Source organism: Pelophylax lessonae, assembly GCF_965119305.1.
Source record: "Pelophylax lessonae genome assembly, chromosome: 7".
Classification (NCBI taxonomy): domain Eukaryota; kingdom Metazoa; phylum Chordata; class Amphibia; order Anura; family Ranidae; genus Pelophylax; species Pelophylax lessonae.
The window spans coordinates 268,403,972-268,429,426 of NC_138774.1; the positions used below are offsets into that span (position 1 = coordinate 268,403,972).

The 25,455-nt window shown below is 43.8% G+C and overlaps 1 protein-coding gene across 1 annotated transcript in view; it reads left to right on the forward strand.

Moving 5' to 3' along the window:
- The window catches only part of COL27A1 (collagen type XXVII alpha 1 chain), a 582,809-nt gene that overhangs the window by 325,325 nt on the left and 232,029 nt on the right, over nucleotides 1–25,455 (forward strand). The window contains exons 25-28 of the mRNA XM_082264626.1: nucleotides 3,868–3,921; nucleotides 4,112–4,165; nucleotides 10,349–10,402; nucleotides 18,052–18,105. Of these exons, the coding sequence (XP_082120752.1) occupies nucleotides 3,868–3,921; nucleotides 4,112–4,165; nucleotides 10,349–10,402; nucleotides 18,052–18,105 (216 nt within the window). The remainder of the gene's footprint in view (nucleotides 1–3,867; nucleotides 3,922–4,111; nucleotides 4,166–10,348; nucleotides 10,403–18,051; nucleotides 18,106–25,455) is intronic.

Genomic DNA, 25,455 nt, shown 5'->3' on the forward strand with positions numbered 1-25,455 from the left:
AAGAGTGGGAACGACCAAAGCATCCCTGTGGGGTTCCAAAGCGCTTTACTAGGTGTTACCCCTATGAGGAGTCCCTTCTTAAGAGGTGGAGGTGGACCCTCCGGTATCCAGATTAAACAAGGCAACCATGTTTTCAGTTGATGAGTCCCTGGCCTTTAAGGATCCGGCTGACTGGAAGGTGGAAGCTGTGGCCCGCACTATGTACACTCGGTCTGGTTCAGCAGTGAGGCCGGTATTCACCATTGCCCTAGTGTCGCAAACTCTGACCGAGTGGGCTAAGCTCATACACCATGACCTGGAGGGGGAGCAGCTCACCCCTGCCTTTGCCGAGCTGGCAGACCAGCTAGTCCAGGGGATGCAGTTTATCTGTGATGCCTCTTTGGCTGCGGCTCCCCTGATGGCTCACCTCTTTTATGGCAGTGGTCTTTCTGTGTGTCTTTTGGCTCAAGTGCTGGTCTGCGCATCAGACGTCAAAAAAGGCCTTGATTGATCTTCCTTTTCAAGGAGATCGCCTGTTTGGAGCTACCCTAGATTACATCATTAAAGGTCTCAGGCGGAAAGAGTACTTTTCTTCTGCAGGCTACTAAAGGCAAGAAACCTCGTCGTAGACGTCTTCGCTGGTTTCCGGACTTGTGGACTTCCTGGGTGCAAAACAAGTGGGTCCGCAAAGTAATTCAGTCCGGCTACAAGATTAACTTTCGCTCTTGGCCCCCAGCAAGGTTTTTTCCTTCCAACACCTGTCCCCAGACTGCTTACAGGGCCTGTTTGGGGCAGTACAAGACCTGTTGATTCAAGGGGTGATTTCCCGGTTCCGACCTCGGAACGTTTTTAGGGTTTTTACTCAAACCTGTTCACAGTTACCAGGAAGAAAGGCAAAGTGCGTCCAATCCTGGACCTGAAGGCGCTAAACTACTTTGTGGGGGTACAGAAGTTCAGAATGGATTCCATCTGAACTGTGGTTGCATCCCTGCATCAGGGGTATTTCCTTGCCTCTATCAATTTCAAGGATGCCTACTTTCACATTCCAATATGTGCCAGTCACCAGCGTTTTCTCCGCTTTGCTGTGGAAGATGAGCATTATCAGTTTGTGGCGTTATCCTTTAGCATCTGCTCCTCGGGTCTTCAGGAAAGTGTTAGCCCCGGTGCTAGCTTTGCTTCGCCAACGGGGGATCGCGGTACTGGGCTACTTGGACGATCTCCTTCTGCGAGCGGTTCCGTCCACAAAACTGGACTATCTGGGCCTGACTCTGAACTCGGCCTTAGCCAGAGTGATCTTTCCTCTGGACAAACTCCAGAAATTGTAGGCTGCAATTCATCTCCTGCTGTCCAACAAATGGTCATCCCTCCAGACATGCGGGTGCTGGGCCTGATGGTGTCTACCTTCGAGGCGGTTCCGTTTACGAAGGGAAATTCTGACCAAATGGGACAAGACTCTGCAGTCTCTGGACAATCAGATCTGGCTGAGTCAGGGCATGAAGAAGTCCCTAATATGGTGGCTTCTTTCTCTGGCGCTTCGGCTGGAAAATTCCTTCCTCCCCCTGTATTGGAAAGTTGTCACCATGGATGCCAGCCTATCCAGCTGGGGAGGCGTCCTCTGCAAGCATTCTGCTCATGGACCTGGACGCTGGAAGAGTCCAGACTCCCGATCAATGTCTTGGAACTCCGAGTGATCCGACTGTGTCTGAATCATTGGGTGGATCGTCTTCAGGGTTGCCCAGTGCGCATTCAATTGGACAAAGCCACGGCTGTGGCTTATGTCAATCACCAAGGGGGCACAAGAAGTGTCCTGGCAGCTCTGGAGGTAGCCAGCATTCTAAGGTGGGCAGAACAGTTCGTTCCAGCCCTCTTCACCGTACACAATACCAGGGTGGAAAATAGGCAGGCGGATTACCTCAGTCGGCAGGCGTTTGACCACTGGGTGTGGTCCCTTCTACCGGAGGTGTTTCATCAGCTGTGTCTCCGGTGGTGCACCCCCAAGGTGGATCTGTTGGTGTCTCTGCTCATCAGGAAGGAACAGAGGTTTATGGCTCAGTCAAGGGATCCTCTGACGGATACTACAGATGCGATGGTGGCCTCTGTGGGGTCATTATCATCTGATTTACGCCTTCCCTCCTTTCAAGCTTCTGCCAAGACTTTTACGCAGGATCGAGGCAGAAGGGATTCCGGTTATCTTAGTGGCTCCGGGCTGGCCTCGCCAGGCTTGGTACGCTGATATGATGGGGCTGATTGCTGACGTTCCTTGGCAGCTTCCTCTCAGGGAGGATCTGGTGTCCCAAGGCCCGATCTTCCATCCTTCTTTACAGTTGCTGGCTTTGACGTCTTGGCTTTCCAATGCCAGGTGCTGAAGGATGGGGTTTTATCTGAGTCGGTGATTCCTACACTGTTGAAAGCTAGGAAATTTAGAAGATCTACCATCGTACGTGGAAGATGTACATTATGTGGTGTGAGTCTCTTGGGTTTCTTCTGCGCTCCTTTTCGTTAGCTCAGATCTTGACCTTCCTTCAACAGGGGGTTGAACAGAAATTGGCCTTATGTACCATTAAGGGCCAGGTGTCGGCTTTGGCGGTCTTCTTCCAACGACCTTTGGCCACACACTCCCTGGTGCGTACCTTTCTTCAGGGTGTCCGACATTTGGTTCCTCCAGTGCAGGCTCCGTTGCCACCTTGGGATCCTAATTTGGTGCTTTCAGCTCTACAGAAGCCTCCCTTTTTCAGGAGATTCCCCTGTTCATGCTGTCTCAGAAGGTGGCCTTTTTAGTACTTATCACTTCTGCGCACAGGGTGTCGGAACTGGCGGCTTTATCCTGTCGTCCACCTTACCTGGTGATTTACAGGGACAAGGTGGTTCTTTGCCCCTGTCTTTCGTTCCTTCCAAAGGTTGTCTCTGATTTTTATTTGAATGAAGACATTGTGTTGCCATCCCTGTGTCCCAGGCTTAAACATCCAAAGGAAATTGCCTTGGATGTGGTCTGGGCAATTGGGGTGTATCTGGCAGCTATGGAGTCTTTCAGGAAGTCGAACTTTCTCTTTTTGCTCACGAATGAACCTCGAAAAGGATTTTCCACTTCCTCTGCGACCATTTCCAGATGGATCAGACAGACGGTGGTTCAGGCCTATTTCATCAGGGGTCAGGTTCCTCCTTTTCCCTGTAAAGGCGCACTATACTAGGGCGCTTAGTGCCTCCTGGGCTTTCCGTCATCAGGCGTCAGTGGTGCAAGTTTGCAAGGTATCCACCTGGTCTTCGGTGCACAATTTTACAAAGTTTTGTGTGGATGTGTTGGCATCTGCGGATGCTTCTTTTGGCCGCAAGGTTTTGCAGGCTGCTGTTTGGAGGACCTAATCCTCTTTGAGGGTGTATTTTGTTTTTCAGGTGGGCTCCAGTTATTTGGTTGAGCTCCTGTTGCCTGGTTGGCTAATGTTTAGCCTTGGGATTTTTTTTGTTTTTTCCCACACCTCATTTGCTTTTGGGATGTCCCAATGTCCGTTAATGAACGAAAGAGAAAATGGGATTTTTTGACTTACCGTAAAATCCATTTCTCTGATGTTCATTGACGGACAACAGCACCCACCCATCTGTGGCGTTATAATTCCCCTGACACTGCTTGTAACAAAACTAAGTGGCTATAGCAGGGAGAGGGAGTATACACCCTGGGACTGCCCATGTATGTAGCCAGAATTATTTTCTGCCTTGTGTCCTACTCCTATAAGGGGCAGTATGGTTATATCAAGAGCTGTGTCCGTCAATGAACATGAGAGAAATGCATTTTACGGTAAGTCAAAAATCCAATTTTTGCAAGACCAGATCATAAAAAAAAAAAGCCTGGTTTGTTTTTAAAACAGTAAACAAGAGACATTTCTTATTATTTAGGGCCCTCCAGGATTTATTGGTCCTGTTGGGGAGCCAGGAATTCCGGGTGAAAAGGTAAGACAATGTAAATAAATGTTAATTATTATCCACACTGTTATTTTGTTATTTAGTATTTTTATACAGTAGTCAGAAGGTATTGCAACTACTAAATATGAATTGTGATATCTCACTATGCTTCTTCATGTCTGTCTGGAATACATGTGTACATAACTGAACCCGTAATCAGTCCTGCTCTTTCTATTAGGGTGACCGTGGCAGCATTGGGGCTCCAGGTCCGCCAGGAGAAAAGGGATCGACGGTAAGTATTCATTCCACCATCTCTAGTTAGAGACAGAGACTGTAGTGTGCCACACCAGCTGGCAACAGTTGTTGTTGGTACAGAAATAGCTAAAGTAGGTCGTGGAAACTACCGCACCTAAACCTGAACAACCACCAGCCATATATATTCTTTATTGGCACAGCATTTGTAGTATTGTCAAGTACAGGTATTGTAATCTATTGGTAACTAGTGAACACTAACATAAGAGACCAGAGTTCAAAGTGCCTTCTGGAAATGTTATGCTTCAACAAAATAGAAGCTAATTTATGGCCACTCACTGAGCGACTTACGTAATTTTAAATAAAATGCAGAGCACAAATTAAAAATAGAATCTTAAAAGGGAATTTGGGTAAGATACAGGTTCAAGCCCAGACCTCAGCTTTTGCCAGCTTAGTAGCCATGAGGTTTGCATATGCTAACCACAAGTGTATGCTGGGAAATTCACGTGTAGGTGTAGCCGGTGTCACTGCTGTCATTTTCTCTCCAGTAGCCATGTGCTTGATTGGATTCCCTCTCAGAGAGGGGTCTGTACCTGTGTTTGGATAGTTCTTGCCTTGTGTGTTTAGCTTTCGGTGTTTGCTTAAGGGGAGTGTATTTTTCTAGTGCGGTTGAATACCTATGTGCCCTGACGTCTGCTCTGTTTGAATATTACAGGGGCTACTGTTTACCATAATTACCCTGGCTTTTTTCCCCCCGCCCAGTCTGTTTATGTGTATTAGAACCAAGTATTTCCTGCATGCACAAGGCCTTTACTGAAATGTGCTATTTAAAGCTGCCTCTTTCAAAGGCTATGGATGAGCCGTAGGGTGTATTTAAAAAATAGCATTCCACCAAATTATTGCAGTGAATGTATCCATTTTGTTAAACACCATTAGCGCTTAGCCAGGAGCCATATTATCAATGAAATCCCACAGGACAGAACATATGTCTCCTTATGCTTCTGTTTCCCCTTTGAACCGGATTAAAGGTAACTTCACATCAAAACTAGAAATTAAGCCTTCAGATGCATACAGGGAACAAGACTTTTATCCAGGCATAGCTGTGGGGTAGTCCTGAGGTCAGTTGTGTGGACTTCACTCTATTTTTAGCACTATTTCAGTGTTTGCTGGATAAGATAGCAGTTTACTGATTTGACTTTAAGGTGCACCTGTGCTTTGTCCATGCAGGGCAAAGTAACAGGTTCACATTAATGTTGGCCCCTCCGGCTGCACATACTTCTCTTTTCTTCGCTCCTCCGCCATTTCATTCAGCTATCGGAAACAAGGGCAAGTCTTGGACTTGGAGCGAACACAGGACTGAGGACTGTGTTTACTACAACCAACAGCGCTAGGCTCCTTACTGGTCAGTTGCCAAGCACCTGGGAGGGGAGGAGAATAAGACACAGACTCCACCATGAAATACAGGGTATTTTCTGCACTGGGGTAGGGGAGTGAAGTAAAAGAAAATAGTATTGCATGTGAGGCTGCCATTAAAGTCCACTCTTTGCCTTGGCCTGCAGAAGCAAATCACAGTTTTGCTTCAAGCTATAAGGTGAAGTAAAGCCTTTAGCTTGATTTTTGACAATAAATATATCAGTTTAGGAGCAATCTTCTGAAATGCAGCAACAAGAAATGAAGTCTACCAGTTGTGTCAAACCCTTTCTGTAAAAAGTCACAAATGTTTGAGGCCCCTATGACAATTACATTTTCTTTTATACATTTGGTTTCTTCTCTCCCTTAGTATAGCTGAATCTTTCTAACATTTAAAAACACTAAAATCTCTTCCCAATAATTGCTCTGACTGTACAACCACTGCTTGTGCATTTTCATCATGTGCTCTGTGCATTGAGAAACATACAATAGCTCAACCAGAAAAATGTACTTTAACCATTTTACTGCCAGGTCCCTACAGCTACAGACCGACAGCACTGCTTGCAGCCGGCCTACTTTTTCCCTCTTCTAAAAGCTCATGGTCACTTCAGCAGTCTCTGCTGCACAATTCTTTAACTCTGATCAGCGGATTACAATCTGCGGATCAGAGTTATTACCCTAAAATGTGCCCTCCCCATGCTCCTGCTTTCCTGTCCCCAGCTTCTCCGCCTCCCTCCGCTCCCTGTCACCTAAAACATCTCACCCCACCCTCCTTTCTTATTCCCTTCTCCCCCTAGCACTGATTCACCCCCCACACACACACCCGATCCCCTGCAGCTACCTTTAGAAGCCGGCATCCCTTCCCTGCTGCTCCCGCCAGCTTTAGTTGCTGCTGAGAATTGGGTGGGATCCCATAATGTCCCCCTGGCAGGCCGATTTCCCCCCCACTGCAGCCCCCCATCCATCCCTCCCTCCATCCCTCCCTCCCTTTCCCTCTTGCGGCCTGCAGCTGCTGACCGGCACTGTGTCTGGCCAGCTGTCATGCTAAGCGGGTGGGGGGTGCTGGTGAAGCTGGGGCTTGGGGGGGCTTGCTAAACATGTGTTTAGCAGCCCCCTCCCTGTAGTACAGTGGGCCGAGGCAGCCATCGCTGGTCATAGTAAACCGAGAGTTTACTATTTGTCAGACTGACAGTTCATGAATGGATAAGGAGCCTCTATACAAATTCCCTATTCATTCATGTAAAGTACTGCAGACGGGATATATATATTTGTAAAGAAATTTTAAAAAAGAAAGTAAAAAGAATTAAAAAAGCAAAAAAATAAAAACATGGAGAGGACTCTGTGAGTCAGATCCGGCTGCTCAGCGAGGGGTCTCTCTGCTGATTCCCACTGAGCAGGCGAATGACAGGTCCAATGCTAATGCAGAGCGGACACAGACACAGCCCACTGTTCTCTATGGGGCAGTCGGATGGAAACAGACCTCCTGCCCATTTCCATCTGTTTCGATCTGCTAGATAGATGGGGAATGGGATCCCCATCCGTCTGTTTTTAGTGGATTAGATGCAGGCGGGTGTAAATGGACAAATGTCCATTTACATCAGCCTCTCCATAGAAAACAATGGGTGGTCCGATTGCGCCCAGATCAGTCTGCTTGTGTGAAAGGGGCCTAAGGCCTTGTTCACACCGGGCATACACAGCGTACCTTTACAGGGATGAACAGGTGTTCCATGCATCTCTGTGCAGGCAGTCCCATTGATGCCATTTGGGATGTAGTAACTGCAGGAACAGAGCCGTTGCTTCCAATTTGACATTAATGTAGATCCACGTGCATGTCCCTGAGCTCAGACTGTCTGTGTTTGGGGTCGTGTACCCACACGGATGTCAGATTGGGAACGGCAGCTATGCCTGTGCAGCCATTGCATCCCAATTGACATAAATGGCACTGCCTGTACAGGGATGCAGGGAACACCTATGCATCCCTGTGCGGGTAAACATGGTCCTCCATGGGCTTACACTTTTAGTATGCCACATGATGAGTAATTTAGGAGGAAGTTTGCAAGTTATGCTGTGTTTATGTGCACTATTAATGATTTTAGTGTATTTTTAGTGAAAATAGCGATATGATGAACATTTGCGCAATTATTGTGGGGCCCACAATTCTACAGGTTATTTGCTTGCAGAAAATGTCTGGTTTGAGGGCCGGTTCACACTGGTGCGATGCCAGACGTCGCATCTGATTCGCACCACATTGCTGTGCAGATCACATGCAATGTTTGTGTGACGCGAATTCAGCCATACAAACTGTATGGCTGAATTTGCATCGCATAGGACCAAACTCATGCAGGACCCTTTTTATTTTGTCCTCACTAGAATCGGATCGCATGGGTGTTTACACCCATGCAATTCAATTACTGTACCAAATCACAGTTCGCAACCGATCTGGGGGTGTCATTAACTTTGTATTGACACCCGCAGCAGTTCGCAGAGGGAAGTGGGAACTGCCAGGGATTCAGGTGCAGTGCGGGAACCTGCACTGGATTTGCAGGGTTTCCCGCATCGCACCAGTTTGAACTGAGCCTGAGGGGACTTTTCAAATTCTGAAAGCTGTAACTGAAACATAAGGTAACCTCTGGATTTTTAGAGTAAATTGTTTTTATTTACAGTTTTGAGTACATTCAGTTTTAACTATTTCACAAAAAGGTGCCATTTAAAATGTACAAATATTTGTTATTTATTCAGTACAGTTTTAAATTCTATATTTAGTAGGAATTTTGTACATTTTGACACTGTTAATGATTTTAGTGAAAATATTGGTTTGATAAACATTTGCGCAAGTAATCGCGGTGCCTTAAAAATCAGTAGCATGTTATTTTTATTCTACTGGCCATGTGCTTTCAGAAAATATATGGTTTGGCGGGTCTTTTATAAACTCTCAAAGCTGTAACTGAAAAAAGAAAAACCTCCAGATTTTTAGAGACATTTTTTCGTACATCCGATTTTCACTATTTTCAAAAAAGGCGCAATTTAAAATGTACAAATATTTGTTATTTATTAACTCAATACAGGTTTAGCTTTTATATTTAGCCGGAATTTTGTAAAATCTGCTGTGTTTGTGGCTGCTATAAATGATTTTAGGGAATTCTTAGCGAAAATATTGATTTGGTAAACATTGGCAAATATCGTGAGGGCCTTAAAAATCAGTAGCACTTTTAATTCTACTGGTCCTATTCTTTCAGAAAATATATATGGTTTGAGGGTCTTTAACAAACTCTGAAAACTAAGGGAACAACGAAAACCTTCAGATTTTTAGAGAAATGTGGTTATTTACATTTTTGCTTACGTTCAATTTTCACCATTTTGTAAAAAGGCGTAATTTAAAAATTACAAATATTTGTTATTTATTAATTTAATACAGATAAGGCTTTTATATGTAGTAGAAATTTAGCAGGAATTTTGTGGAATTTGCTGTGTTTATATCTGCAAATAATGAATTTAGTTTAGTTTATAGCGAATATATAGTTTTGATAAACATTTGTGCAAATATCGCAGGGCGTTAAAATCAGTAGCACCTTATTTGTATTCTACTGGTCATGTGTTTTCACAAAATATATGGTTTGGGAGGTCTTTAACAAACTCTGAATGCTATAAAGGAAAAATAAAAAAGCAATGGAAAAATTGCAAAAATGGCCTGGCCAGCTAAGTTTAACCACTTCTGGACGGAAGGATTTGCCCCCTTAATGACCAGGCCATTTTTTGCGATTCGGCACTGCGTTACTTTAACGGTCGTGCGACGCTGTGCCCCAATAAAATTGATGTCCTTCCCCCCCCCCCCACAAATAGAGCTTTCTTTTGGTGATATTTGATCACTTCTGCGATTTTTTTTTTTTGCGCTATAAACAAAAAAAAGAGCGACAATTCTGAAAAAAAAAGATTTTTCACATTCTGTTTACAGCAGCTGACCGTTCTTCTCTCTCACCTGGGAGCAATCGCGGGTGGCAGGCGGCAATCGGAGCTGCCTGCCCTGTGCATTGGAGTCCCCGCTGTCGAGTGGGGGCGGGAGCGCGCAGGCGTGTGCTCGCCCCCTAGCTGCAGGCGCGCAACCGACATAACCCCACGTCGGTTCACACAGGAGGAGCTGCCTGCCGCAGTATATCTGCTGCGGACGGTCCGGAAGCGGTTAAAAGTGGAGCACAGGGCCTGGCAGCAAAAGGGTTAAAGTGTACTTGTGGCCTGCCTGTGGACATTTATATATTCCTAAAAGCAGTAAATAATTTTGTAAACAAGACTTTGGTACCTGCAAGCACAGTGGCGCAAAGTTCACAACAGGAACACTGAACTGGTTGTCTAGGCAAGCTCAGTCCCCCATGTTCGCCCTTCCCCAGGAGTGACTAAGCAGCTCAACTCCCCCTGCTTCTCCTCCCAGCAGTGACTCAGCAGTCTTTCTACTTTCTAATCTCTAATAAGCTCTGGGAGAGGAGAGCAGTGTGAGCTGAACAAACTTGGAAAACAACTTCTGTGCTTTTTCTGTGGAATTTGAGAATCATTTGCTCAACTCTGTCTGCAACTACAGAGGTCAGTTAGGGCGTGCTTTAAATTTTATTTGCTGCTGGTTAAGAATATGTAAATAGTTGAATGCTCATAGTCTGGTCATAAGCTCACTTTAGGGTATAAAACTGATGATATGATCTGTGGTCTAAATTTCAATCAACACTTTTTATACACAGATACTTCTGCTGTATCCTGGCACATCAGAGGGGTTTGTCACCTATATGAATGCTATGTAGCAACACTCAATTTCTGTTTTTTGTTGCAGGGTCATACTGGCAATCCAGGGCCTCCGGGTACTCCAGGTCCACCTGGGCCTCCGGTAAGTTTCTTGATAAGGTTTTTACTACATCTTTTTATTTGTTCCATGTATTTTGCCACTTTGTCTCTGAAATCAGGTTGTAAAAAGGTCCCTCATCAAAATGTTCTGTATACTTGTGCCAATGTGGCGGTGCAGAGAGGTTGCCACAAGAATTTAGTATTGTAGTACTATTTAGTACTCTCTGTCAGTGTTGATGCCTGTAAACTTGTGAATATGGATTGGTTGATGGTACAGAGATATATCAATTAAAGGTTGTGCTCCCTCAAGTATTGTTTTCAGCCCCCATATACAAAAACTCAGAAATTATTCACCAATAGTAGAATATATAAGATACCCAAAAAAAACTTTGTAAGTGGGGAAGGAGAGATAACCCTTACTATCCCAAGTGTGGCTGCAGCCCAGGGACTCTCATTTATTTTCTGTTGCGTTGTCCCAAACTGGTCCACTCTTAGGTAGAGGTGTTCCAAGCTTTATCTGTGGTGCTGCGGATTCCTATCCCTCTTGGTTCTAAGATTTATACACTAGGTACACTGAACGAGGAGGTGCACGCAGCTGAAATTATTGTTTAGCCACCAGACTTTTATTTATCGCCAGAAAACGAATGACACAATTTCTGTTTTCCCTATCTCACAACTTCATAACCTGGAAAGATCAGGTTAATGCGACTTTGTCTAGGGAATAAAATTAGGTTACCTTTTAAAAACACTTGCCGACCCTTTTACAGTAAATCTACAGCAAGCAGGAGGCATGTGCAGACATGGCAATGTACATGTATTTTGACGGCTTTCTTCTGGGTTGGACACACCACAAGTTTGTCAGCAGGTTTCAGCCACTAATTTTGGCCGAAACCTGCTGATTGGCAACTGTCCAACCACAGCATAGAGTTATGTGTTTACAAACACAGAACAACAGCGATATTATTATTATTTCAGGTACTTATATAGCGCTGTCAATTTACGCAGCGCTTTACATATACATTGCACATTCACATCAATCCCTGCCCTCCAGGAGCTTACAATCTAAGGTCCCTAACTCACATGTCTGCACAGTAGGGGCAATTTTTTTTATACAGGATCCAATTAACCTACCAGCATGTCTTTGGAGTGTGGGAGGAAACCCACGCAGGCACAGGGAGAACATGCAAACTCCAGTCAGGTAGTGTCGTGGTTGGGATTCGAACCAGCGACCCTCTTGCTGCTAGGTGAAAGTGCTAACCACTACACCACTGTGCCGTTTCTTCTCCCTGCAAAGGTATCCCAGAAGATATCTGCTTCTATGCAGGGAAGGAGGAGGGGAGCTCTAACTGCATGTGATTGGGAGGCAGCTGCCTGGACCAGTTAGAGACAGCGCCACCTCCTCATGAGGTCACAGGGTAAGATGGCGGTGTGTGACCTGAGAGGTGACAGTAGGGAAGCAGATCGCAGTGGAACAATGCTGGATTCACTAGGTGGGTAAGTATCTGAATTAAGAACAACCCAGAATCAGGTAAGCGAGATTTTAAAAAATATAAGTGTGGGGGGAAGCGTGAAGTTCCTCTTTAAATATTTTGGCACTATTGTTCACCTTGTCAGTCTCAGAAAGTTTGAAGTGGCTGTGAACCCTTACATTTACCCACTGAAGTGACTGGCTCCACGTGATACACAGAGATTGAACAAAGCCTCCTACATAAGCTGTACCTGTTTATTTGCAGCACTTTCTTCCCTACAGCCTTAAACACACAGATCAAAGGCTTTTTCTCAGCTCCAGAAGGCAGGGGGTGGGGATTTCTCTATCATTTATTAACAGACGCAGCTTCATATCTTCTTAGCCATCGGGTTATGCTCCTCCCTTCAGGAATAGGACACTAGGCAGGAAAAGGCTTTCACCACGCCTATAGGACTGTCCCTGCAGGCATAACCCCACACTCTGCTACAGTCCTCAGTTTTTTTCTGCCTAGTTTAGGCGTAGGACCTAGTTCCCTGCTGGGACCTTGGTCTTAGCTGTTATTTGTTGGGAAACCTTTTTTTGCAATTTATTCTTTAAGTAGAGTTCCTGGACATCTACAAGCAACAGCCGGCTGGGTTTCGAACTGGATATTTTAGATCCTTAAGGTCTCCCAGCCTGGCCAGCGAGCGTGAGCGGGTTATAGTCCAGCATTAGGCCTCACCACGACAGAGCCTCGATGGATATGGGCCAACCCGCGAGTGGACCGTCTTGCTGAGATGCGAACGACCTGGAACGCCCTGAGTTGCAGCATACCCTTTGGCTAGCAGCACCCCCATCCCGGGCAGGAGGTAGACTGTTTGGAGTGGCGCCCACCTGATTCCGTGGTATGGTGAGTAAGTGTCCCCCAATTCTCTGGCGGTCTCGGGGTGGACATGGGCCCCCTCCATGGAATAGTCGGACCCTCGGGTATCCCTCGGTCCCCCTGGCCTCTCGGGTATACAAGGCCCCCTCCTCTTAGCTCCCCCCCCCCCCCTTCCAATACAGGTTCCTACCTTTGGGGGTGGACATATTGCGGCCGCTGCGGGGGTTCTGTGGGGAGGGAGGGAGGGCGTTTTCTCTGGTTGGGTCCTCTCCTGGGGACCACCCGATGCCTTCATTTGCTAACCTCCCCGGGGGTCCTGGAGACCGTATGGTGCGCTGTGGGGGCTTCCATTTTGCTGTAGACTTGCCCTGCATTAATGTCAGAATCCCTCATTGTAATGTATGGGAAGCCATTTTCTAAATCTTCCCCACATGGGGCTGCCATTTTCTTATGGTCCACGGTGCTGGACAGCATAGGCAGGCATCAGACGCTCTAGGCATGTTGCTTTCACTTCCTGTGTCAGATCATTCTTTCTTCTGTACAGATTTTCTGCAAGCCTCCTTTTGTGGGTTTCCTCACACACACTGCTAACAGACTATGTTAGACTGGGACTTGCTGTACCGTCAGCGCAGCAGTGCGATCACATTTTTCTGACTTTTTTAAAGTGATACTACATCTTTTTAAATGTAGTGTAAATGGAGTCCCAGAACAAAATTTCACCTACAGACCCCCTCAGTGTGACTGCGGAACCTTCTGGGTCGCAGCCCCTGTCAACTCTTACAGCAGTTTTGGAAAGCCTAGTGTCAAAATTGGATTTAGTGTTAAAAAGTAACACTAGCCGTAAGCGCCCTTTGCTTTCGCTTCCCTCTGTTCTATCTTCAGATTCAGAGGCAGATGTGGCCACCGCAGACGCACCCCACCCTGGTGGCTCTGTGTCATCGCATTCTGATGGCGAAGAGGAACTGTCCTCCTCAGCTGCTGAGCAGGAAAGTGCATTGGGGGAAGCACTTATAGTTTCAGTGCAAGAAACTTTAAAAATCCTTGGATACTTTTTATTCGGTTGATTCGCAACACAAAGTCTGATCTTCTGTGGTGGCTTCTCTCATCAGCACTTCGCCAAGGCAAGTCTTTCCTGCCGTTGTATTGGACGGTGGTTACCACGGAAGCCAGCCTGTCAGGTAGGGGAGGAGTGCTGGGGAAACTCTCCGCCCAGGGTTCCTGGACGTTAGAAGAGTTCAAGCTGCCGATAAATATCTTGGAGCTCAGAGCGATAACGCTTTGCCTGAGTCATTGGACGGCTTGTCTACAAGGTTTCCTGGTCCGGATTCAAACGGACAATGCCACGGCCATGGTGTATATCAATCATCAAGGGGGCATCAAGAGTGTCTTGGCAGCCCGGGAGGTGGCTGAGATTCTGGATTGGGCGGGCAAGTTTGTCCCAGCTCTTTCTGCTGTGCACATCCCAGGGGTGGAGAACTAACAGGCAGATTACCTGAGTCATCAGGTGTTGGATCAGGGGGAGTGGTCCTTGCTCCCGGAGGTGTTTCACCTCCTGTATGTCTGGTGGGGGACACCCAATGTTGACCTGTTTGCTTCTCGACTCAACAAGAAGGTTCAGAGGTTTGTGGCCAGGTCAAGTGATCCTCTACCCGATGCCACAGATGCACTGGTGGCTCCTTGGGGTCAGTATTGGCTGATCTATGCGTTCCCTCCGCTGAAACTCCTGCCGATGCTGCTGCGCAGAATAGAGGTGGAAGGGATTTCGGTCATTCTGGTGGCCCCAGACTGGCCCTGCTGGTCTTGGTATGCAGACCCGGTAAGGTTGGTCGCCGATGCTCCTTGGAGGTTTCCTCTCAGGGAAGATCTGCTGTCTCAATGGTTGATCTTCCATCCTGCTTTACAGTCGCTGGCTTTAACGGCGTGGCTGTTGAAAGCCAGGTATTGAAGGATATAGGTCTTTCTGACTCTTTGTGATTCCTAAACTGTTGAAGGCCAGGAAGTCTACTTCCAGGAAGAGATATATCATCATACGTGGAAATCGTACATTTCATGGTGTGAATCATTGAAAGTGCACCTTCGCCTGTTTTCGTTAGCTAGGGTTTTGACCTTTCTTCAAAAAGGGGTTGAACAGCATTTGGCTTTGGGCACTTTCAAAGGCCAAGTGTCCAATGTCCTTTATAGCTACACATGCCCTGATTCACACCTTTATTCAGGGGGTGCGTCATATAGCGCCTCCGAGACGATCCCCGTTACCTCCGTGGGATCTGAATTTGGTGTTGTCGGTTCTTCAAAAACTTTCTTTTGAGAACATTAGGGAGATTCCCCTGCTTACATTATCTCAGAAGGTTGCCTTTTTGGTGGCTATCACTTCTGCGGCAACTTGGTCGTCAGTGCACACGTTTACAAAATGCTACAAGATAGATGTGTTGACATCTTCGGATGCCTCTTTTGACCGCAAGGTTTTGCAAGCTGCTGTTTAAAAGATATCTTTTTTTCTCTTTGAGGGTGTATGTTTTTTTAGGTGAGCTCCAGTTGTTCCTGGTTGAGCTCCTTGTTATCGTTTTGGCTAAGTTTAGCCTTTGGGGAATTACGTTCTTCTTTGCGTTGTTTTTCCCACCCCTCATGAAAATGTGGAATGTCCCAATGGCTAAGATATGAAGCTGCGTCTGTCAATGAACGATAGAGAAAACTGTATTTTTGACTTACCGTAAAATAATTTTCTCTGAAGTTTATTGACAGACGCAGCATCCACCTCTCTTATTATGAGTGGAATGGGGTTGTTGTCTTCTAAAACACTGCTTGCAACGAAACTGAGGGCTGTAGCAGAGTGTGTGGGGTTATGCCTGCAGGGACAGCCCCAAAGTCGTGGTGAAAGCTTTTTCCTGCCTAGTTTCCTATTCCTGAAGGGAGGAGCATAACCCAATGGCTAAGAAGTCAATGGACTTCAGAGAAAAGGATTTTACGGTAAGTCACAAATCCAGTTTTGTCACACATTGCACAGCATAGTGAGGAGAGCTGAATGTAATCTGAGACCTTAGTAGAGGGAAACAACACACCCCTTCTACACAGTCTCCTAGGGATACATACAACAACAGATGCTGTCAGTCACCTTCTGTGTGCTGGAGGGGTGGCAGACAATCTCCTAGGTTGCTGTGCTGTCAGAAGTGAATAATGTAGAAAGCAGAGGGGGTAGAAAGCAGACAGAAATCACACTTGGTGCTTTTAATTGGGGCAAATGCACACTATATGCTTTGTTCATTTCAGAGGTTTACAACCACCTTAAAGCTAAGAGAAACTTTACACCAGCAAAAACTCAAAACCAATGATCGAGTGTAAAAAATGTTAGCAATGATTTCTAAAAGTACATATTTAATAGGGGGTAGTGATATTCCTTTAACCACCTCAATGCTGGGTACTTTGACCCCCTTCCTTTCCAGGCCAATTTTCAGAGCTCTTAAATTTGAATGACAATTACACAGTCATACAACACTATACCGAAATTAAATTATCTTTTTTTTTTCACGCAAATATAGCTTTCTTTTGGTGGTATTTATTCACCACTGGAGTTTTTTTTTGCACTACAAATTAAAAAAGACCGAAAATTTAGAAAACAAAAATGAGTTTTTCTTTGTTTCTGTTATTCAATTTTGCAAATAAGTAATTTCTCCTCTTAAATGTATACGAAAATTTTATACTGCTACATTTCTTTGATAAAAATACCCAAATCAGGGTATATTATTTGGTCTGTGGCAAAGTTAGAGTCTAGAATCTATGGTACCAATCACTGAAAATTGATCACGCCTGATGTACTGACGGCCTATCTCATTTCTTGAGGCACTAACATGTCAAGACAGTACAAATACCCCCAAAATGACCCCTTTTTGGAAAGTAGACAGTCCAGAATATATAGTAAGAGGCATGGCGAGTTTGGAAAATTAAGAAATTATTATTATTTTTTACTTTCACAAAAATGTCATATTAAGTTATTTCTCACACACGGCATTGCCATACTTGCAACTACATCCCAAAACACATTCTGCTACTCCTCCTGAGTATGGCGATACCAGACAAGTGCGAATTTTTCACAGCCTGGCCACATAGATAAGTGCAACATCCAAGTAGCACCTTCAGCCATAATCCACTTTAAGATCAGGCCTTCTTCTGACCCTTTTTGTTTACAAGTACAAATCTGTATTTTTGCTAGAAAATTACTTAGAACCCCTAAACATTATATATTTTTGTAGCAGAGGCCCTGGAAAATAAAATGGTGGGTTTTGCAAGTTTTTGCGCAGCAGTTTTTTCCAACGCAATTTTACACACTAATGCATAAATACATTTTAATAAATTTCAATGCACACAGAGACAATATAATACCCAAGTTTTTGGTAAAATATTAAATATGGAGTTGCGCTGGGTAGATAGATACCAAACATATCACATTTTAAAATTGCGCACGGTAGTGAAATGGTGCCAAACTTCGGTATTTGAAAATCTCCATAGGTGACGCTTTATAAGCCTTTATTGGTGACCAGTTTAAAGTAACACAGGCAGTCTGGTACTAGAATTATTGCTCTCGCTCTGACGTTCATGGCGATACCTCACATGTGGGGTGTTTTTGCTGTTTACGTACTGGACCAACGTGTGCGTTCGTACAGGGGCGCTTTGAAGGTTTTATTTATCTATTGGTGGGACACTGGTTCACTGACAGATGTTGATCAGCCACCGGCGGACACTGACAGATGTTGTCACAATGGTACACTATTGCAGATGTTATGTGCACTGGTACAGATGTAATGGGGGACTGACAGATGTTTTGTGCACTGGTACAGATGTGATGGGGACTGACATGTTTTGTGCACTGGTACAGATGTGATGGGGGACTGACAGATGTTTTGTGCACTGGTACAGATGTTTTATTGGGACACTGACAGATGTGTATGGGGACAGGGGTGACAGTGGTACTGGTGTACTGTTTGTGGGGGATCTGTGACAGCTCTGTGTGTAAAACCATCTTTACACACAGAACTGTCACAGATCTTGCAAATTCCACTGCTCCCCCCCTGTGCTGAGCTTAGCGGGGAGAACTGTCACAGGGACAGGCGTCTCTGTTTACATTGTGAAGGCTGTGATTGGACACAGTCACCACGTGATCCGGAGGGCCAATCACAGCACCTGTCCTGTGACCACGAGCAGGCATTTGTTCTGAGGGACCTAGGGGAACGTCCACTCAGAACGATGAAGCTCCCACCCAGCTGTTTAAATGCAGTGGCCAGATGGGAGGAGGTTAAACAATAGATACTGTTTGTGATTAAGCTACATGTTTTGTTTGGATTACATATGAGTAGCATATTTTTTGTTGCAGGGTATTCCTGGATCTCGCGGCTCTCCAGGTGTACGGGGTCCAAAAGGCCGAAGGGTAAGTAAAACCCAAGCTCCAATTATTTTTGATCTTCTTTTTTATCACACCTATGTTTCAAACCAATCTTTTAGGCCTCATTCACACTGGACGTTTTTACAGCTGCTGTTTTTGGTGTCAGACATTTTTTTCTGAAGTCAGTAAACTCCCCAGCATGTTATCATATGTGTCTATGCACACATAGACTGTTATCAGCAGTTTTTAGCAGTGGCGTTTTCTGGCTGGGAAAAAAAAACAAAAGTAACTCTGATTAAAGCTTAAAAATGCTGAAAAACTCAGCGTTTATCAACGTTTTTGAGCCATAAGCTTTCGTGGGAGTCTAGTTTTGCTATGAAAAAAAAAGCTAAAAAGACGTTGAAAAACGCTACTGCAAAAAAGCTGAAAGTGCCTTCTACAGCTACAGCTTTCTACTGACGTTTTGATAACGTCCAGTGTGCATGAGGCCTTATAATTAGCGTGCTAGGCCTATGTTGGCCAAGCCTATGTGTTGTTCCAGAAAAAAATGCAGTTTTTATTCATAAATCAAAATTTTGGTTCTTGGGAAAGTTTGTTGCTTGGTAATGATTTTATGGGAGAGTAAAAACAGAGCAGACCACAAACATGACAGTCCTTTACCACCAACACCCCCACTTTCCATGACTCACTAATCTTCTCACTCCTTAGCTACTTTGGGTAAAACTTGTGATCTCAAAAACAGAGAAATAAACCTAAATCTGCAGAAAATACCAGTATATGTTTGGATGGTTTGGCACGTAGTTAACCATACAGTTAATAGGAAAGTGGGGGTGGATGGGAAATTTGTCAGCTAATGTGTTCATAGCAGGAAAAAAATAAAAAACTTAATATTTTTTTTAAAACTGCGATGTATCCAAAAAGTAGGACAAAGTCGCTGTAAAATGGGGCAGCAACCAATTAGCTGTCATTTTCCATTGACTGGTTGATTACGAAATCTGATCAGTTGCTATGTGATAGAAATACAATTCCCTGTTTTATTTGTTTGCCTCAGTATCTGCATTGACAGGAGTGTCTGTCTGTCTTATTTTTTTGCAAAGTTAAAGCTGATCTTCAACCTCCTCCCATTTTTTTTATTTTTAACTTCCGCTTACCGGGTGTGCCAGGAGGCACAGGGAGCACAGTGCACATCATTCACCTAGGCAAGTGATGTGCATAAGGGGGGGGGGGGGGCAGGGGCAAAATCTTATCACTTAAAAAAATAAAGAGTAATGTTTGTGTAGCAAAGTGGAAAAGGGGGTTAGTGAGGAAGAAAGTTTGTTTTGAGGGTGTCCTGTCTCATGCAGTGCCCCCTAGAGGCAGCAGAAAAAGTTCTTACTGCCTCCGGCTGTCTCCTGTTTGCAATGGATAAAAAAGGAAAGGAATAAAATAGATTCCCCTTCCTACTTATGTTCTGGTGTCTACAAAGGATGATACTGACACTTTTGGCATATGATCCACTAAAACTCTTGAGTTCTGATAAAATGGTGGAGTTAGCACACGTATCAAGTTTTTGTTGCAGTCTGTGCCCCAGATGTGGGGATATATCCCTTCTATGTCCAAGTGACCGTTTACAGGACAGAAAACAAGGGGGAATCTAAAATGTTATGGTTGTCACCAGACAATGTGGGATCATGGGGACACCTGTTCGAGTGGCAGGTGCGATAAGTGAGTGTGCCTCATTTTGGGAAATTTCCTCTCACTGTTGTTGTCTCTGGGACAAAAAGTTAAGTGAAATCTCCCCGATGGGAACAGAAGTAGCAATCAAAACTTGACAGGAGTTCCAATCCTTTCACACTCTATGCAAAGCTAAAAAAGGGTTCAAAAGAACCCTTATCCCAGTCATACCAAATTCTGTAAGTCTAACATCATAGATACACTGCATTCTATGCAATAGCACTTCATAGTTTGTCTTCATTAACAGAACTGAGCTGACCTAGGTAATTTAAGTCGAACTAAGGCTGAATTTTTTTTTTTTTTTAAGCTTTGGTTCCTCTTTAAATTGTTCTTCTGGCTGTAGCCCAGAAAGACCTCAGGAGATTAAGTGACTCAGAGTTTTACAGGCGCATTACAAGAGCCAGAGAAACGTTTGGCCAATAAAGATCAATGTAAAGCAAATAAGAGCTAGTTTTGTTTAAGGTTCTGTTCAAAAAATCCTAAGCATGCAACCACATGAAGAGAAAACTGTTTTTTAAAAGGTTTTTCAATGGAGACTGTTCGAGCCTGTGCTTATCGGCTTCAAGATGTCATGTCCCCTTTACATCATGGTGGTTACTCTTCCAGGTGGTGCACATTACAGGCTAAATAGGAATTCAATTTGTTTTCCTTTTTTTTTTTTTTGTTTACTTTCCCCAAAAAAATCCCTGTGATTAATAAAATTTGAAGTACCTTTGCATAGACATGAAAGAACATTCAATATATACAGTGCTTAATGTTTAGTGTAACTTGTGTTCAGTGTTTAAATTAGAAGATGGTAATTGAATGAACCATTAATGGACTAGACTAACTATTAATGTTTGTGCTTTTATCGTCTAGTTACAATATTTGTTTTTGAACTAATATTAATCACTGAAATATGCTGAGGGAAAGGTTTTTTTTTTTTTTTTTTTTTTTTTTGTTACCATCATGGTATTTACAGCATGTGTCAATGTTGGTGGTCAACAGGTCACTGGCCAACATCCAAGACCCTTCCATCCATTTATGGTTACCAAACCCTCTAGCTAGTTTTGTTGTTTGGGTTACATTTTCTCTGCTTGCAGTTCTAGGAGGAGCTGAGATCAAAGCACTTGGACTATGAATTTTCTTCCAAGAATCCACCCATTAAAGTCCAACTCCTGCTGTAACTTTGTTTTTGGAAGTGTAGAAGGGTTATAAATTCTGTGGTCTTTTTAAAGCTGTCTGTGTCCTTTTTCAGGAGACTTCCTATCATTTCCTTTATTTTAGGGGTGTTCGTAATTCCTCTAATGAGGACCCAGACAACAAAAAGAACAATTCTTTCAGTAGAGCATAAAATAATTAAAACCAATGCAGCAATGATGACCCAACAGTTTCTAACCTTCCTCCATTTTATCCGAAAGTACGTAAAACTTTTGGCTAGAATTGGTCTTTAGAGGGTATCTTAAACCCAAGAACAAAATGAAGCTTACTAATCCTTAGATGCAGTGGCTGCATATGTTTTTTTTTTTTTACTACTTTTTCTTATTGTCGCACTTCCTGTCCTAGTATGACAACGCTCAATGTGTCTATAGAAGAGTAATGTGGCAGCTTACACCAGATTTGAACGACACAACTCCTCCCCATGTTCTCATCTCAATGACATAGGCACGACATTTTCTGTAATTCACAGAAGATAATTTAGGCAGGGTTAACAACCCTGTAGGAACTTTCAGTGCAGCACAGGCAGAGTGCACAGGATGTTGGATATATTTAACAGACCAAAAGGGACAAATGAGAGAAGTTCATTGTTAGGGTTTACATACACTTTAACTGCTTGCCGACCGCCCGCTGCAGATGTACTGCAGCAGGCAGCAGATTCCAGGCAAATCACTGTACATGTACGGCGCTCACTCTGGGGAGTCTAGGGGGCGAGCGCGCGCACTCCTCTAGGCTCACATTTAGCCCCTTGATCACCAACAGGGTTAACCCCTTCCCTGTCAATGGCATTATTACAGTAACAGTGCCTATTTTTAGCACTGTTTACTGTAGTAATGTCACTGGTACCCCCACGCAGTACGGCCACGCAATTGTCCGTTAAAGTAACACAGTGCCGAATCGCAAAATAGGGCCTTGTCAGGAAGGGGGTAAAATCTTCTGGGGCTGAAGTGGTTAAAGTGTTAAAGTCGTTTTTGTTTTAATTAACATAGCAAACATGTTATACTTACCTTCTCCTCTTCACTGCATTTGATTGACAGCAGCAAGAGCCAATGGCTCCTGCTGCTTCTTGAATGCTGTGTAAAGGGAGAATGGATGCAGCCATGCACAGCACTGATCTATTCTCCCCTCTTACTCTTCACACGGGAAGGGGGGCACAGGGAAATTGAAACAGTTTTTTACCTAAATGCAAACAATGCATTAAGGTAAAAAAACGTGTTGAGGTTTAGTAAAACTTTAATATCTGAGCACCATCTAATATCAATGGCCAGCTTTAGTCTCAGACCTGCAGCATTGTACTATATTGAAGTGAATGTATGGCCCCTTCTCTGAAAAATCTAAAATCTGCTTTAAACAGCCAAGAGGCCTTTAGGCACCAGGTGAATGTCACTGTCTCTGATAACGTCCATCGTCCACGGGCTCATTAAAAATGTGGATCAAAGCATTCCAGAAAAATTGGCTCAGCCAAAGCCAAGAAATGGTACAGTAGTTGGCTGAGGAAAAGAATTCTGATGGATTTACAACCAACAAAAGCATTTATCCTTTCCTATCTGGAAACTACTCAGTGGAGTTAAAAGTTAATAAGACAGTCTCTGTAGAGTTGAATGGCAGATTTTGATATCTAATGTAATTTATTCCAAGTCTTTCTGGTAATTGCATTAGTTCTTAAATGACTAGTGGTGTCTAAAAAAAAAAAACAGCTATAACTGACTTTTTTTTTTAAAATAAATGCATTTCCATTTTTTTTTTATTTTTTGACACTCATGCCAATTGGTCAGGTAAGTGGTGTCTAGTGCATTTACTATTAGGAACCTGTAGCAATCTCCAGGAAAAGATGACAAGTGGTTTATTGGTTTACTAAACACTTTACATTGCTCTTTGCCTTCTTATTTGACCTTTTTGTCATTTTGTAAAGCTACTCTTCCTGTTAAGAGGGGCCTTCCAAATTCATGTAAATGTCATTAGGTTCACCTTCATGCTAAATAATTTATGAAATGTGTCAGCAATAGTATATCTCAACCACATACATAAGTGTATGAGGGCATACGGGTAGCTTTAGATGGACAGTGGTCTTCCAGACGACTACAGGCAGGGAAACAATCTGATCATCTTGTATCCCTTTGATCCTGCAGCAGAGACAGGGTGAAGCAGCCCTTGTACAGTAAGCATTTCAACACACTGCTTTGGATAAAGAACATGTTTTGCTGTAACACACCAGACTAATATTTAGGGCCTATTTACACCAAAACTCCTCTGTTTTTTTTTCATGCACATTTGCATGCATTTGATGTGCATTTTTCTGTTTCAGTATGTTTATTGTAGGTTTCAGAGAAAATATGACAAGCGTATGGTCAGCCCACGCAGGGGGCTGAGCTAAACCTTCACATGTGAAAACAGGCATATGTAGGCATCAGAAATAGTCAAAACATCAGTAATTCAGTCCAAAACTAAGGACCAGAAAATAAGTCAGATTATATATCCCAATCATTGCAAGGCTGTCCTCTAAGGGGCAACAGTACCCACAGAGGTATATAAACTAAGACAGTAAAAAGAAAAGGAAGAGTAGAAAAAAGAAGAGGAAGGAGAGGGAAAGAGGAAGGCAAAGGACCGAAGGGAAAGATGAACACCACAGTATCAGCACAGGCAACAATTAAATGTCCATAGCTGACTGGAGGCAGAGAAGGGAAGGAATAACTTATCCAAGTTTCCCAGACCTTGAGGAATTTGGATTGCAAATCATTTAGGATACTGGACATCTCCTTAACCATCAAGGTGGCCATATGGGTTTTCACACCCTGGAAGGCAACAGGCAGAGTTTTCTAAGCGTGTGCAATGGTCCACTTGCTAGAAATAGGTATGAGGCCAATTTCCTGTTGAGGTGCAAAAAGGCCCAGCATAGGGCATTGTAATAGAGCCAACCGGGCATTTTTACAGACTGTCCCATAAAACAAAGTTTGCAACATGCCAAAAACCCTGCACCAACTTTCTATCAGTCGCAGGCATGACCACCAGATGTGTAGAACATCCCCTAGCCGTAATTCCGGAAACCTCTATCTCTACATCCAGCATAGGCATGGGCAATCTGAGAAGGTTGATGTGCATTTTTATGTGCTTTTACATGCAGTAGATGCACAATTTTCCATCTATGTTTCATTTGAGGTCACTTCCTTCTTCATTCTTACTTTGGGCTTTTATGTGCACTGCACGTTTTTGCATTTGCAGTGGCGAAAATGCAGCTTGCTGTACTTTTTTTTTTTTTTTTTACACTGCACTATACTGTAGTGTGATAGTGCGAACTATGTTAATAGGATAACCTGAATTTTGGACTGTCTATGCAGTTGGAATGCAGTCAAAATGCATCCAACTGCATCTGGTGTAAATGGGTCCTTTTACTGAACCAAATGGCTCAGTGCATGCTTTTAGATCTGTTGTTTCAGGAGCCTTACCTGGTGGTTTTAACCATGAAGTTACAGGCATGTGTGAAAGTCTAAGATTCTCCTTTTAATAATATGTATATTATTAATAATAATTACAATATTGAGCACCTCTGATGCCAAAGCCCTTTATTATCACCACCAAAAAGTCATTAAAGCACCACTTTATAACCTTTTTTCAAAACACGGGTATGGGTTCTGTTTAGTTTTCAGAATACCAGCTTCTTATGCTGAGCATTCTAGCAATAGTACCACAAAATAAACTCAAGATTTTACTAGACGCTACTTGTCAACCACACATTTTCCCCATCGTCTGTATACATGAAATGTGACAATACTCTTAGCTGGGTTAGGATGTGTGGGAACAAGAAAGTGTTCTGTTGAAGAAAGGTGATCCTAGAAAATAGGTATTCCTTTGACTGCCAAAGGCTGTGTGCCTAGAGTTTCCTCTGAGGAAAATTTGACCCCGCATAGTATTCCCAAAATGCTTTAATTCCACTCTGATGAACAGCAAGAAGTGTCATCAGAGGTGATTTACAGATCTCATATTGCCATCAAATGGGAGATTGGGACCCCACAGCATCTAAGAAAAGAGAGGAATACAGTGCTACGTTGAATTCGGTCTGTCTTGCATGACTGTGGCAGGAACTGGCTGGCATTTTTATATGTTGAGCAAATTTGGAAAGTATCTGTTTTTGGCCCACAGCTTCCAATGTTCAATGTGGAAGGGCATGGTGGGATATCAAGTACTACAGGTTGCCTCATATGCCAGATACTGTATATGCTTTTGACTAATTTGTCAAAACCAGAGTAGGCAAACCAGACCTATGTAGATTAAAGCACCTATACAACATTTTAGTATTATTTGGGGGGAAAAGTAGAGGAACTTACAGGTCTTTTCCTCATTTCCTGAAGATAAAGAAGACTTAAGCCTCGTACACACGCAACGATTATCGGCCGACCGATCGGCCGTTTTTTGTCCAGTAGTGTTGGTTGGAATGTGCTCTAGACTGCACACAAATTTTCTCGGCCAACAAAAACCAACTTCAGAAGT